The sequence below is a fragment of the Rhinoraja longicauda genome, chromosome 1 (genome assembly GCF_053455715.1).
Source record: "Rhinoraja longicauda isolate Sanriku21f chromosome 1, sRhiLon1.1, whole genome shotgun sequence".
NCBI classification, from domain to species: domain Eukaryota; kingdom Metazoa; phylum Chordata; class Chondrichthyes; order Rajiformes; family Arhynchobatidae; genus Rhinoraja; species Rhinoraja longicauda.
Window position 1 is genome coordinate 104,485,395 of NC_135953.1, and position 15,276 is coordinate 104,500,670.

The 15,276-nt window shown below is 43.4% G+C and overlaps 1 protein-coding gene across 3 annotated transcripts in view; it reads left to right on the forward strand.

The window, feature by feature from the left end:
- The window catches only part of nrg1 (neuregulin 1), a 402,338-nt gene that overhangs the window by 357,061 nt on the left and 30,001 nt on the right, over positions 1 to 15,276 (forward strand). For all 3 annotated transcript variants that reach the window (XM_078403811.1, XM_078403801.1, XM_078403820.1), the window contains 2 exons: positions 969 to 1,089; positions 14,800 to 14,858. In XM_078403811.1, the coding sequence (XP_078259937.1) occupies positions 969 to 1,089; positions 14,800 to 14,858 (180 nt within the window). The remainder of the gene's footprint in view (positions 1 to 968; positions 1,090 to 14,799; positions 14,859 to 15,276) is intronic.

A 15,276-nucleotide genomic window follows, 5' to 3' on the forward strand; every position in this document is an offset into this window, starting at 1 on the left:
GAAATCAATGCATCTAATTGGGCAACATTTATGCGTTATTAATTGAAATTGATAATTAATTGTATGAACTGAGTGCAAAATGCTCCACTATAGAATGATAAGTCATTCTGTGCTGTATCTCCCAATGCGCCAATCTGACTCTCCATTTGATGTTTGGACGGTAAGATTATTTGATTTAGATTTAGAGATACAGCACAGAAATAGGCCCTTTGGCCCACCGGGTCCGTGCCGCCCAGCGATCCCCGCACATTAACACTATCCTACACCCACTAGGGACAATTTTTACATTTGCCCAGCCAATTAACCTCCAAACCTGTACGTCTTTGGAGTGTGGGAGGAAACCGAAGATCTCGGAGAAAACTCACGCAGGTCACGGGGAGAACGTACAATCTCCGTACAGTACAGCACCCGTAGTCAGGATCGAACCTGAGTCTCCGGCGCTGCATTCTCTGTAAGGCAGCAACTCTACCGCTGCGCCATTGTGTCGCCCACATATCTAAGCAAGGTGGCATTTTTTCCCTGTGTTTCGTTTTAGTTTAGAGATACAGCGTGGAAACAGGTTCTTCAGCCCAGTGAGTTGAAGAACATTTTCTTGATTAGTACAGGTGTCAGAGGTTATGGGGAGAAGGCAGGAGAATGGGGTTTGGGGAGAGAGATAGATCAGCCATGATTGAATGGTGGAGTACACTTGATGGGCCGAATGGCCTGATTCTACTCCTATCACTTATGATGTTATGAGTCCAGACCCGTACACTAGTTATATGTTATCCCAGTTTTGCATCCAACATACAGGGGCGATTTATAGAAGTCAAATAACCCACAAATCAGCACGTTTTTGGATGTGTTTTTCACTGTACCTTGCCACACGTGACAAAAATAAACTAAACAAAGATTCAGCAATTGAGCTTCATTATTGTGATCTGTGCTGTCTGTACAATCTTCAATCTTGTTCTTTTTCCCATTTGCAGCTACCACATCTCCCACGCCTTGGTCGGGCCACGCAAGGCCATGCAATGAAAGCGATCGCCACTACTGTGTGAACGGGGGACAGTGTTTCGTTATTAATGGTATTAATAAGCTCTCCTGTCAGTAAGTGGATCCAACCTTTCATTCACCCTCTTCTTTCCGCCGGTCCGTATTGTTGTAGCCTCTTGCGTTATTACCAGTCACGCAAGGACAGTCGCGAGCTATTGCTCTTGGGCGGTAGACTTGTAACCCCCCGCACACCAACCACCAGAGTGTGAGCAGCATTGGAACTGCAGGCCCAAGGATCCATTTAGTTCACCTTCTGCCAACCCTGCGGTCAGGAAATTTAACAATTACATTGTTGTTGGCACTCATGCAATCCATCTCGATTAATTAGCCTGCACCAAATCCATGTGTGACCCGAGGGAACTCCCATTGTGATAGAAAGCGTTGGGATTATTTTGTACAAAATTGCATGCTCCTTCAAGCATGCCCTACTTAGCACTTGTAATATCTCAAATTGCTCACAGCTGTTGGGACCAGACCTTTCCGGGTGACTTCCATCACCGTTTCAAGATTATAGCAATTTAAATCTTCTTCAAAAATGACCATCCAACATCTAGTTGAATCAGACAACATCGAATAAGTTTACAAAGCTGTATTGCAGCATTGACATACTGAGTTTATGTATTATAACACCATATTGCACCGTTAAATCTAATAAACTGATGTTAATTTGGCAAGGTTCACTCATTCCCTTTAAAATCCTTTCAAAACAACTGGAACATTTACATTCAGGATCTAAATGGCTGATTTGTCGACAAATGAATGCCCTGAGATAACCATTCTGCCCTTTGAACCACTTAATGGGAATGATTTGTACTTTCAGGGTGCCCACTTTTAGTGCTCAATTGAATTGAAATGTAGTAAGTTTACTGGGTGAAACTTGTTTGACTTAAATTGTAACCAGTGAAACAAATTCAGTATTTTTGACCTTAAGGGACATTTTCAGCCTTGTTTTATTAATTGCTTCACTCTCCCACGTAAAACACGCTGCTTATTTAATAGAACATTAGGTGCCTCCTTTACTGTGGTAGAGAGCAAAGCTCTGTTCTTTGTCACACACACACTCATTGCACACACACTCATACTGACACACACATACGCACAAACACATTTGTAAGCATGCTCACTGGTGCGCACACTCATACGTGGACACACTCATTGGCACTGACACTCAGGCACACACACTCATAGGCACACACACACATACGCATACATACATATACATACACATACACACTCATGTGAATACATATGCACACTCTTATGCATAAGCATACACATACATACTCATATACATACATGCATACCTGCAGCATCATACACACTCATATACATACATGCATACCTGCAGCATCATACACACAATCTCATACCTCCTTGTACATATCTTCCTTGCTCCAAGACACTGGCCTGAACTCTTATAGATAAACGCAGAGATATGCAACAGGCTGCAGATACTGGAATCTGGAGCAAAAAAATAACTGCTGGAGGAACTCAGCATCTGTCGAGGCAAAAAGATAGCTGATGTTTCGTAAGTGGGAAAGATTCCTGCCATCTGCCCGATCTATGGCCTTGAAAACTTTAAATACCTCAGTCATGTCCCCTCTTTACCCCCTCTGTTTCAGGGAAAAAAGACAACCTCTCCAGTCTCTATTCATATCTGTCTGTATCCAAAACAAGCTCTTGGTCAATTGCCTTTGCACCTTCTCCAGAACTACCATATCTTTCCTCTAGTGTAGTGACCAGAGCACCATACAGTACTCCAGTACTAACCAATGTTTTATAAAGTTGGAACGTAACTCCATGCTCTTCGATTCAATGGCCCAACTAGGGAAGGCCAGCATACATATGCTCTCTTAACCGTATTATCTACCTGTGCTGCCATATTCAAGGATCCATAGACTTGCACACCATGGTCCCTTTGTTCCTCAAAACACTCAAGGACCTTCCTATTTATCCCCCAGCCTCAGAAATACTCCAAAAATATATGGCTTCATGTTCATCTAGATTGAAGTCTGTCAAGCTGGAAAGGGTGTAGGGAAGATTTATGTGGATGTTGCTAAGCTTGGGCCTTAGCTACAGGGAGAGGTTGAGCAGGCTAGGACTCGATTATTCTTAGATCGCAGGAGGATAAAGGATGATGTTTTAGAGGTGTACAAAATCATGAGAGGGAAAGATCAGGTAAACGAACAGTCTGTTAGATACATAGAAACATAGACAACAGGTGCAGGAGTAAGCCATTTGGCCCTTCGAGCCAGCACCGCCATTTAATGAGATCATGGCTGATCATCCACAACCATTACCCCATTCCTGCCTTCTCCCCATATCCTTTGATTCCGCCAGCCCTAAGAACTCTATCTAACTCTTTTTTAAAAGCATCCAGTGAATCGGCCTCCACTGCCTTCTGAGGCAGAGAATTCCACAAATTCACAACTCTCTGTGTGAAAAAGTTTTTCCTCATCTCAGTTCTAAATGGCCTACTCCTTTTTCTTAAACTTTGGCCCCTGGTTCTGGACTCCCCCAACATCGGGAACATGTTTACTGCATCTAGTGTGTCCAATCCCTTAATAATTTTATATGTTTCTATAAGATCCCATCTCATCCTTCTAATTCCAGTGAATACAAGCCCAGTGGCTCCATTGTTTCATCATATAACAGTCCCGCCATCCCGGGAATTAACCTCGTAAACCTATGCTGCACTCCCTTAATAGTAAGAATGTCCTTCCTCAAATTAGGAGACCAGAACTGCACACAATACTCCAGGTGTGGTCTCACCAGGGCCCTGTAAAACTGCAAAAGGACCTCTGCTCCTATACTAACTCCTCTCATTATGAAGGCCAATATGCCATTAGCTTTCTTCACTGCCTGCTGTATTTGCATGCTTACTTTCAGTGACTGATGTACAAGGACACCCAGGTCTTGTTGTACTTCCCCTTTTCCTAACCTGACACCATTCAGATAATAATCTGCTTTCCTGTTCTTGCCACCAAAGTGGATCATCTCACATTTATCCACATTATACTGCATCTGCCATGCATCTGCCCACTCACCCAACCTGACCAAGTCGCCCTGCATCCTCATAGTATCCTCCTCACAGTTCACACTGCCACCCAGCTTTGTGTCATTTGCAAATTTGCAAATGTTACTTTTAATTCCTTCATCTTAATCATTAATGTATATTGTAAATAGCTGCGGTCCCAGCACCGAGCCTTGCATCACCCCACTAGTGCCATTCTGAAAGGGACTTATTTGTTTCCTGTCTGCCAACCAATTTTCTATCCATGTCAGTACCCTACCCCCAATACCATGTGCTCTAATTTTGCCCACTAATCTCCCGTGTCGGACCTTATCAAAGGCTTTCTGAAAGTCCAGGTACACGACATCCACTGGCTCTCCCTTGTCCATTTTACTTGTTACATCCTCAAAAAATTCCAGAAGATTTGTCAAACATGATTTTACCTTCGTAAATCCATGCTGACTTGGACCGATCCTGTTAATGCCATCCAAATGCGTCGCTATTACATCTTTGATAATCAACTCCAGCATCTTCCCCACCACTGATGTCAGGCTAACTGGTCTATAATTCCCTGCTTTCTCTCTCCCCCCTTTCTTGAAGAATGGGATAACATTAGTGTGGTGTATTATGATAAGAATCGACGAGTGAGACACGTTAGCATACAACATATGGCTGCTTTACTTCAACACCACCAGAGGGTGTTATCAGGTATCCCACAATGCTTTATACCCGGAACTACGGCAAGGCTCAGCTGCCAAAACACAAATACTCAAAATGGTAAATACACCACATTACCCCCTTTTTAAAATGAAGGTAATCTTAAATAACTGAAATTAGCAAGTGCCTTATTACTAACAATAACCATTCCCAAAATTACTACTATGCAAAGTTACTTGTTATCACTAGAGACCCTCTTGTAGTTTTAACAAGTCTCAGTCCATCTGTGTGTTCATATTAATGAAAACAACTTAAACAACTAAACAGTCCTTCATGCCGAACATTTCCCCTTTTAAAAAAAAAAAAGAAGCTTAAGGGACATAGCGGTCTGGAGGCTTCCTGACCCTTGATGATCGGCGTGGACTCAGCGGCGCAGCAGCTGCAGCTGTACGGTCCACAGTCCCTGGCTCGCTGCATGATGACATGTCCTCCGGCTGTGCGAGTTGGCTCGGTGCAGAAGTGTCAGTGGTTGAGTTTTCAGTGTCCTGATCCAGTCCATCTCCCATGACTCTGAATCTCAGCTGATCTCCATGTCTCCTGTAGGTGATGTCGGTGTCTCCTCCTTGTACTTTGTAAGACACCGGTCCTGTTTGATCCACTATGACTCCAGGAATCCATTTGCGTCCTCCCCCAGCCGTATTGTATAAATACACTGGGTCATCCACTGAGAAACACCTGTCTGCTGCACGGAGGTCATGGTGAAACTTCTGCTTGTACTGTTTTTTACGAACAGCGGCTGCTGTGTCCGGACGGATGAAATCCAGACGGGTGCGCACGTGTCTGTTCAGAAACAGGTCAGCAGGTGACTGACCAGTAGTGCAGTTTGGTGTGGTGCGATACTGCATCAAAAAGATGGAGACCCTGTCCTCCACATCCATTGCGGTGTGTGTCAGCTTTTTCATTCCACCCTTGAATGACTGAACGTACCATTCTGCCAGGCCATTCGAGGCAGGGTGACCAGGAGCACTTGTAGAATGAAGGATTCCATTCTGCTGCATGAAGTTTTTAAACTCCTCTGACGTGAACTGCGTTCCATTATCCGTGACAATGTGCTCCGGCAATCCATAAGCTGCGAACAGTCTTCTCAGTCGTGTGATAGTGGCTTGTGATGTGATGCTAGACATTTTAAACACCTCCAACCACTTGGAGTAAGCATCCACCACCAACATGAAAGTGTGTCCCAAAAATGGACCAGCAAAGTCTATGTGTAGTCTTTTCCAGCTCTGGCCAGGAAATTCCCATGGATGCAAAGGCACCTGACGAGGCATCCTTTGCTCCAATTGACATGACTCACATGCTCTGCAAACTTGCTCCACCTCTGCATCAACTTTAGGCCACCATACGTACTTGCGTGTTAGTACTTTCATTTTCACAATTCCTGGATGGCCAGAATGCAGCTCCTTTAAAACAGTTTTTCTCAACTTTTCAGGAATCACCACTCTGGTGCCCCACAGGACACATCCTCGCTCTATTGAAAGTTCACATCTACGCGTGTGGAAAGCTTTCAGAGTCTCATCCACTTCAGCAGGCCAGCCATCCATGACAAATTTCAGCACCTTTGACAACACGTTGTCTGTGCGTGTTGCACGTGCCACTTGGTCTGCGTTCAGTGGAGCCTGCTCAAGATGTTCAGTTAACAGTGTGTATACGCTGTCAGTGATGGCTGTGGTCCCTGCGTCGTTTGTGTCAGGCAGCGGAACTCTTGAGAGGCCATCTGCATTACCATGTTTCCCTGAGGCACAGTACTCAATGTGATAATCATAGGCAGAGAGAATTATTGCCCATCTTTGGATTCGAGCTGCAGCCATGGTAGGCAGGCTTTTGTGTTCTCCAAACAGTGTTAGCAGGGGTTTGTGATCAGTCACAAGTTTGAATTTCCTCCCCCACAGGTATTGGTGAAACTTCTTTACACCAAAAATGAGCGCCAGTCCCTCTTTCTCAATCTGAGAATATTTCTTCTCAGCAGGGGATAATGTGCGTGATGAGAAGGCGATGGGGCGCTCCTCCCCTGTAGGCATTTTGTGTTGTATGACAGCTCCAATGCCATACGCTGAGGAGTCACAGGCCAGAGTGAGAGGAAGCTTTTGGTCATAGTGCACCAGGATCTTGTCACTTGTGAGCAGCGATTTGCACTTGTCAAAAGCTTTCTGCTCTTGACTTTTCCACTCCCACGACACCTGGTCTTTCAGCAACCTGTACAGGGAAGCAAGCACGGTGCTTTGGTTGGGCATGAACCGTCCATAATAATTCACTAGTCCCAAGAAAGCTCTCAGCTCTTTCACACAGGTGGGGGCTGGTGCATCCTTTATTGCTCTGACTTTCTCCGGTGACGGCTGAATGCCCTGGCTGTTTAACACATGACCCAAGTATTCGATTTGTTTCTTTCCAAACTCACACTTTGCGTCCCTGACTCTCAGTCCGCTCTCCTGCAGTCTCTGTAGCACTTTATGCAGGTTTTGCAGATGCTCTCGTTCAGTTTTTCCTGTGATGAGGAGATCATCCAGATACACCACTACATTCAGATCTTTCATGAGGTTCTCCATGATTCTTTGGAAGATGGAGGGTGCTGCGCTCACACCAAAAGCCAGTCTGTTATAGACAAATAAGCCTCGGTGTGTGTTAATGGTCAACAGTTTTTTTGATTCTTCCTCCAGAAGTACCTGCTGGTACGCTGAGGTGAGGTCAATCTTTGAAAACACCTTTCCTCCACTGAGGGTTGCCATCAACTCCTCTATCCGTGGCAAGGGATAAGTCTCTGTAGTGGCAGCTTGGTTTACAGTGAGTTTGTAATCTCCACACAGACGAATGGTATGGTCCTTTTTTTCAACCGGATCAACGGGTGCTGCCCATTCACTATGTTTGACTGGAGTAATTATGTTGGCCTTTTCCAGTCGGTCCAATTCAGCCTCCACTCGTGCTTTCATGGCAAATGGCAGTGGGCGGCTTTTGCAAAACTTTGGGCGGGCCCCTGGTTCCACCAGAATTGTTGCTTTGACATCACGCAGAGTGCCAAGTTCATCTTTAAACACTTCAGCGTGTAACTCCAGTACATCCTGTATTGATGTCAGGTGAGGCATCTCCTTAATATGCTTTATGTCTTCCTGATAAGGCTTGTCACTGGCATGTTTAATTTCTTTCCAGTTTAAGGTGAGCTTTTTTAACCAGTTCCTTCCACACAAAGCTGGTCCTGCTCCCTTTACCACAATCATTGGTAGCTGCTCACTCTGACTCTCATATTTGACAGTGGCTTCAAACTGTCCCAACACAGGAATAACCTCCCCTGTGTATGTCTTCAGTGTGACTTCAGCAAGCCCTAGTGCTTGCTTTAAAAAGGTGGTCTGGAACAACTCCTCTGAGATAATGCTCACGGCAGCTCCGGTGTCAATTTCTAGTTTGACTTCTTTGCCATTAACCACAAAACATGCCCGGTATGCTTGTTTACAGTTGTTGCCATTTACTAATGAAAACATTGGCAACACTATTTCCTCCGCCTCCACATACTTTGTGTTTTTATCAGTCTGTCGTTTATATCTGCTCTGTGTCGGTGCCGCCGCCACTTTTCCTCTGCATGCCCTTTTAATATGCCCGGTTTTACCACAGTTGTAACACTTTGCATCTTTAAAGCGACACACCTGTGGGCTGTGATTTTTGCCGTTACATCTATGGCAGTTCCTCCCCGTTTGCTTAACCGTGTGCGCATCCACTTTATGCACTTGGTTCGGACGTACCTCGTGTCCCCGCAGCTGCTGCGTGTCTCTCTCCGCAGTCTCCATGCTGAGGGCGATTTCAAATGCCCGTGCAAAAGTCAGGTTGGACTCCGACAACAGCCGGCGCTGGCTTGCCTCGTTACAAATCCCACTGACAAAACGGTCCCGAAGCGTCTCATTCAACGTCGCTCCAAACTCACAGTTAACTGCACACTGTTTCAGCTCCGCAACGTAACTGGTCACAGACTCATCCGCCCGCTGGTTGCATCGGTTAAAGCGGAATCTCTCCGCAATAAGCAACGGCTTGGGTTCAAAATGAGTCTTTAAAATGTTCACAATGTCATCGTAGGACTTATCTTTTGGCTTCAGCGGCTGCACCAGGTTCCTTAATAGACCATATGTAGATGCTCCCATCACACTTAACAGAGTAGCCACTTGCTTCTCCACTGCAATGTCGTTAGCCTCAAAAAACTGCTCTAAACGTTCCACATACGCCGACCAAGACTCTGTCTTCGGGGCGAACTCCCCTATGGAACCTATCATAGGCATTTTCTGCTTGTTTTATCCTCGTCGCCAACTTTAACTGTGGTGTATTATGATAAGAATCGACGAGTGAGACAGGTTAGCATACAACATATGGCTGCTTTACTTCAACACCACCAGAGGGTGTTATCAGGTATCCCACAATGCTTTATACCCGGAACTACGGCAAGGCTCAGCTGCCAAAACACAAATACTCAAAATGGTAAATACACCACAATTAGCTACCCTCCAATCCACAAGAACTGATCCAGAATCTATAGAACATTGGAAAATAATCACCAATGCGTCCACGATTTTTAGAGCCTCCTCCTTGAGTACCCTGGGATGCAGACCATCAGGCCCTGTGGATTTATCAGCCTTCAGTCCCATCAGTCTACCCAACACCATTTCCTGACTAATGTGAATTTCCCTCAGTTCCTCCGTCACCCTAGGTCCTCTGTCCCTGAGTACATCTGGGAGATTGTTTGTGTCTTCCTTAGTGAAGACAGAACCAAAGTACCAGTTCAACTCACCTGCCATTTCCTTGTTCCCCATAATAAATTCACCTGTTTCTATCTTCAAGGGACCTATATCTTGCCAAGCGTAGGAGAATTGAGAACAAAAGGACATAGGTTTAAGGTGAGGGGGGAAAGATTTAATAGGAACATGAGGAGTAACTTTTTTACACAAAGGATGGTGGATGTATGGAACGAGTTGCCAGAGTAGTTGAGGCAGGTACTATTGCAGTGTTTAAGAAACATTTAGCCAGGTATATGGATAGGATGAGTTTAAAGGGATATGAGCCAAAGAGGTGGGACTAGTTGGTCAGTGTGGGCAAGTTGGGAAGAAGGGACTGTTTCCATGGTGTATGACTCTATGCCATTTCTCCTTCCATTTTCCCATGGCATCCTTCAATCACCCATCAGTCTAAGACTACCCTCCACACTTTCAATATCCACCAATCTTCGAATCATCTGCAAACTTACTAACCATGTCTCCTACACTCACATCCTGACCATTCCAATTAATCCTATTGACTGCACCAGAGCTACACTGCTTCTGTGGAATACCTCCTTTATGTTATCGTCAGCAGTATCCAGCAGTTTTACTTGATTCAAAGAGCAACATTGGATAATGATCAGCGGTTTGTTTATAACTTTGAATGCTTAGGTGAGAAGTCGATTTTGTCAATTTCCAATTGTCATTTACAAAGGAGGCTCCATAATAAGTTAACTTTAAGTTAAGTTATTGGTTAAGTTGGTTAAGTTAACCATTTTTCTTAACTCACAATCCATCCTCACACTTCTGCCTTGAGAAGTGCAAAAGGAGTGCTTACATTTCATTTCTTTGGAGCATAATAGACACAATAGTCTAAATATTAGGATCATATCTCACTGAAATGAGAAGAATGACAACATTCACTGCATTTTCATTGAGATGTTCAAATCCCAGAGTATCGTTAGATTGTGCCAACATACAGACACACATGTATACATTCTCACACACTCACTCACACACTCATACACACTCACACACACGCTTACTCACACACGCTTACTCACACACTCATTCTCACACATACTCTCACACATACACTAACAAATACATAACCAACACACACACACACTCACTAACATGCACACACTAACGCATGTGCACACACATGCATGCATGCACACACTATCAAACACACACTCAAACCGACACACATGGACACACTGACACACATGGACACACTGACATACAGGCACACACTAACGCATGTGCATACGCATGCACACACAAACACACACACTCAAACTGACACACATGGACACACACTGACACATATGGACAGACACTGACATTCACGCACACACACACACACACACAGAGCGAAAATAAAAGAGCTTCCAGTAGCTGTCTGTATTGAAGGTCCTTTCCCACATTGAGTTTAGCTTTCTTGAGCAAAACTTTGAGCAAAGTGTTGGAGAAACTCAGCGGTCAGGCAGCTTCTGTGGAGCGAATGGATAGGCAATGTTTCAGGTCCAGACCCTTCTCAGACTGTTTTGAGTAGGGGGAGAGAAAACCCACACACCGGCGAAGACAAATGCTGAGGAAAGCAGCAAAACTTTTATTTCTGATCCCTGCCTACACTGCTCATTCTGGAATTCACTTCACACAGGTCTGGTAGCCTCTGTGACAATTAGAAGTCAGAAGTTTATCACATGATACAAGTCAGAAATTGTAAGAAAAATGTGGAATAGCAGCAAGGCTATTTGAAAGTGAAACTCCACCCTGTGTGTAGCCCAAATGCAAATGAGGGCAGACACAAAGTGCTGGAGAAACTCAGCGGGTCAGCAGGAAAATGATAAGTCCCATCCTTTTTCCCCAGAAATGCTGCCTGACCCGCTGAGTTGCTCCAGCAATTTCTGTCCATCTTCGGTACAAACCAGAATTTGCAGTTCTTTCCCACACAGTAAACAAGGGCAAATGTGTGTTAGAATTGAGCTGGAGCCCAAGCTGATTATGTACCACAGGAGGAGCAATACAATTATTATTCAGTCCAATTTTAGTGTAACATTTGAAACATTTAATAAATCTCAAAAATATATTTTATTAAATCTCAAAACCTTATATTTAAAAAACAGATTGTTCAATAAATTTACATCCCCTAGTTAGTGCACTGTAAATTCTAGCACAGCAGTTAGCCTCCATGGCTGTTATAAGCATTTGGAGTAAAATCAGATACAGATGTACTGCTTGGCGTAAAGCTCAGTTGAAGCAATATTAACAGGCATGTCCAGCAATCAATTTGAGTGTTCTCATCTAATAATTAATGTTGCATTGACATAGAATAGTCACTGGCCATAGTTGTAGTAATAACAATTATATTTACATATAGTAATTTTTGACTCACTGATGGACATACTGGTCTGAAAATGCCTGATCTCATCTGATCTTTGAAGCTAAGCAGGCTCAGGCCTGGATTGTACTCGGATGGGAGACCACCTGCATTCCCTCACTCTCATTTCTCTCTTGGGTGGCATGGTGGCACAGCAGTAGAGTTGCTGCCTTTCAACGTTAGAGACCTGGGTTACTTCTGACTATGGGTGCTCTCTGCATGGAGTTTGTACGTTTGTACGTTTCTCCCGGGTGCTCCAGTTTCCTCCCGTACTCCAAAGAAGTACAAGTTTGGCTTCGGTAAAAAATGTAAGTTGTCCCTAGTCTGTAAGGTATGGGGATCGCTGGTCGGCACGGACTCGGTGGGCCAATGGGCCTGTTTCTGCACTGTATCTCTAAACTAAATTAAACTAAATTCCTCTCCACCCTGGTTAAAGTGAGTTGGTTGCTACTGAAAAGAGAGCATTGGGGGTTTATATATTCACAAGCCTCAAAATAAGATTTGCTTTATGGCATTCAAGTCAAACAATGAGTTTGAGGAAGGGTCCCGACCCGAAATATCGTCTGCCCATTCCCTCCCCAGTTGCTGCCTGACCCGCTGAGTTCCTCCAACACTATGCGTTTTGCTCAGGATATCTGAACTTAATGTGAGAAACGCCTTCCGATACAGATAGGACCACAACTTCCCGGTACTCTATCATTGCATGTAGCAGAGGAAACATAAAACAAAAAGATTTTAAAATATCATTACGTAAGGTTACCAGTGGTGCAGTGAAATGGGTATTTCAGTCACGCTAACACATGTTATAATGAAGTTGGAACACTACAAATATACAAGTCCATCGCCAAGAAATGGTGTGCTTAGAAAATGATTCCTTCTGGATCAGTAGGACAATTTTCCAGATACAGTCAGCTGCAGTCAGTTTTGGTTTCAAAAGTAGTTTTATTTCAAAGATAAAAAGACAGAAATTATCTTGATGAGTTCTGTGCTTTGAGAAAGAAACTTAGCAGTAAATTGTGGGGCAGACAGCATGGAAGGAGAAAAGCACACTTGAAATGAACCCTATTCCTCCGACACATCACATTTACCAGAAAACAAATTGTGTTCACTGGTCAGGATTACTGTCGATGCGAAAATAGCACCTTGTGAGCCTTTACCTATTTAATCATTTTGCTGATTGGCAGACAGAGTTAGGTATTAATGTTCCCTGCGTTACTTACATTCAATATTCCTCAATATTTAAATTTGTAATGACAGCTCACTGATGCTAGGTTTTCCTGCCATTAAGGATCTGGACCTAGCTACGCTGTTGGCTTCTTTTTGTTTTATGGGATGTTTTGATATGGTCGATTGGTAGCAGATGCCATTTTGATTTAACAGCTTGCAAGACGCATCCAAGCAAATATTTATTAAGTAACAAATTGGCTGTAAAGATTGTGGTGACAGATAGAACTTGAACCACTAGTTCCTAGGGTATAAATAATAGCTGGGGCATTATGGAATGGCCTTTCATTAACTTTCCCAAGCATACTCTGCAATTCTTTGCCATAAAATTTTTAATTGATTTCAAAATGTTAGAACAATGACTGCTGAATGATAGATAAAACCTAAAACAATAAATCAGGCGATCTGCATTCTGCACACTTTTTTTCACGATGGGCCATTTATGTCCATAAGCTTTTGTGAAGGATTGGAAATTGAAAGTTCCTGATAAACTATGAAGTTCTAACTGGGTTTGTGAACAGCGGTGACACGCGAATGGCAATGTTATTGTGCTCACTGTTGTAAATGAACAAATGCCTTCATGAAAACTGCCATTATTATCAAAGGAGAGACAGTTGAGCTGAATGCTAATATAATTACCCATTGGATTATGGCTGCCAAACTGACTGATTTCACCAAGAAACTCTCCTTGATGTTGGTTTGTCTGTTAATGCCACTGGTTTTGTTCTGTTTAACCGTGCGCATAAAGCTGCCGAGTAGACTTGTTCTGTTTGTTTATGTCCCATTTCTACCCTCCAGGTGCGAAAGCGGATTCACTGGAGAAAGATGTGCAGAGACTTTACCCATGAGGGTCTTTTTACCTGAACGTATGTGAAGATATAATCATGTCTGGGTCTTTATTCTCTCCCTTACAGCTCAAAAAGAAAACCCTTGGTGTTGTCACTGATCTAAAAGAAAGATATGTTTCAAAATATGACATTTTATAATTTGGATGACTTCTGATAATGTAACCAAGCACAACACAACCTGTACTGTCTGCTCTCTTCATGATGTTTTATGCACAGTGCCTTTTATTTTGAGAAGCAGTGCAGTAGAGATTCATGTGCTTGGCAATCCCGGGGTTGAGTTTACAGCCATTGAGATCCTCCCCTCACCCCCTCTCTGCCACCATTGTTTAATGATCTGAGAAAGGCGTCGAATAATTCACAGAATGATGGACTTTCTTTGGTAAGGAAGTAAAAGGTGAACGATGTATCCTGAACTCACAAGTGATCACTATGAAAAATATCCAAACAAAACTAAAACTGAGGATTATTTCTAAATTTTCCAAACGGCAACTCCAGCATTTGGATGCATTAATCAGTAGAAGTCCAGAACCATTGAACCTTTTTACTGTTTAACATTCCCCAGTGTAAAACTAATTGGCCCTCTTGTTTAACTTTGATTTGGTTCTGATATACATTTCCAAGTACACTTGAGAAATGGATTTTCATGGCTTGTAAATCCACCCGTGGAATAAAATACGTTTTTTTCCGCTGTTTTGTATTAATGATTATTGAATTTAGTGGAGATGATAATTTTAGATCAAACAATGATCACACCAAGGTGACGAGGCCTTGTGCCATTAATGGCTCTATCCTGATAATTACTTATCTATTCTTTCCTCTCTTTTTCTCTTATTTTGTTTGTCTCGTCAGGTGTCCAAATGAGTTTACTGGTGATCGCTGTCAAAACTACGTAATGGCCAGTTTCTACAGTACGTCCACTTCTGTCTTTCCCTGTTTTGAAGCATGCTTAGTCACACTTGATTCTTACTATTGGTGTTACCGCTAATGCTGTTATTGTCGTGGTGTTGCTGTTGCTGCTGCTGCTATTTTCCCTTAATCACAAATTTTCATCTTCACTCGGATGGTTTCCCTTCCCCTGGGAGAGAGGAAATGTCGCAGGCTGAAGGATTAGAATGTTTGTGACTCCTTCATAAAGAACCCATATTTGTAGTTTTATCAGATTTTCCTGACCTCTTATTTGGAGAGAAGGGATTGGGAAGGTGGGGGAGTGGACACTGTTGCCAGGGGAGAGTAGTGTAAGGGGAGGTTTACTAAATACTCATGGGCTCATACCAAAGGGTAAAGGACTGTAGCACCAGATGATATGTGGGGAATGGAACACCACAG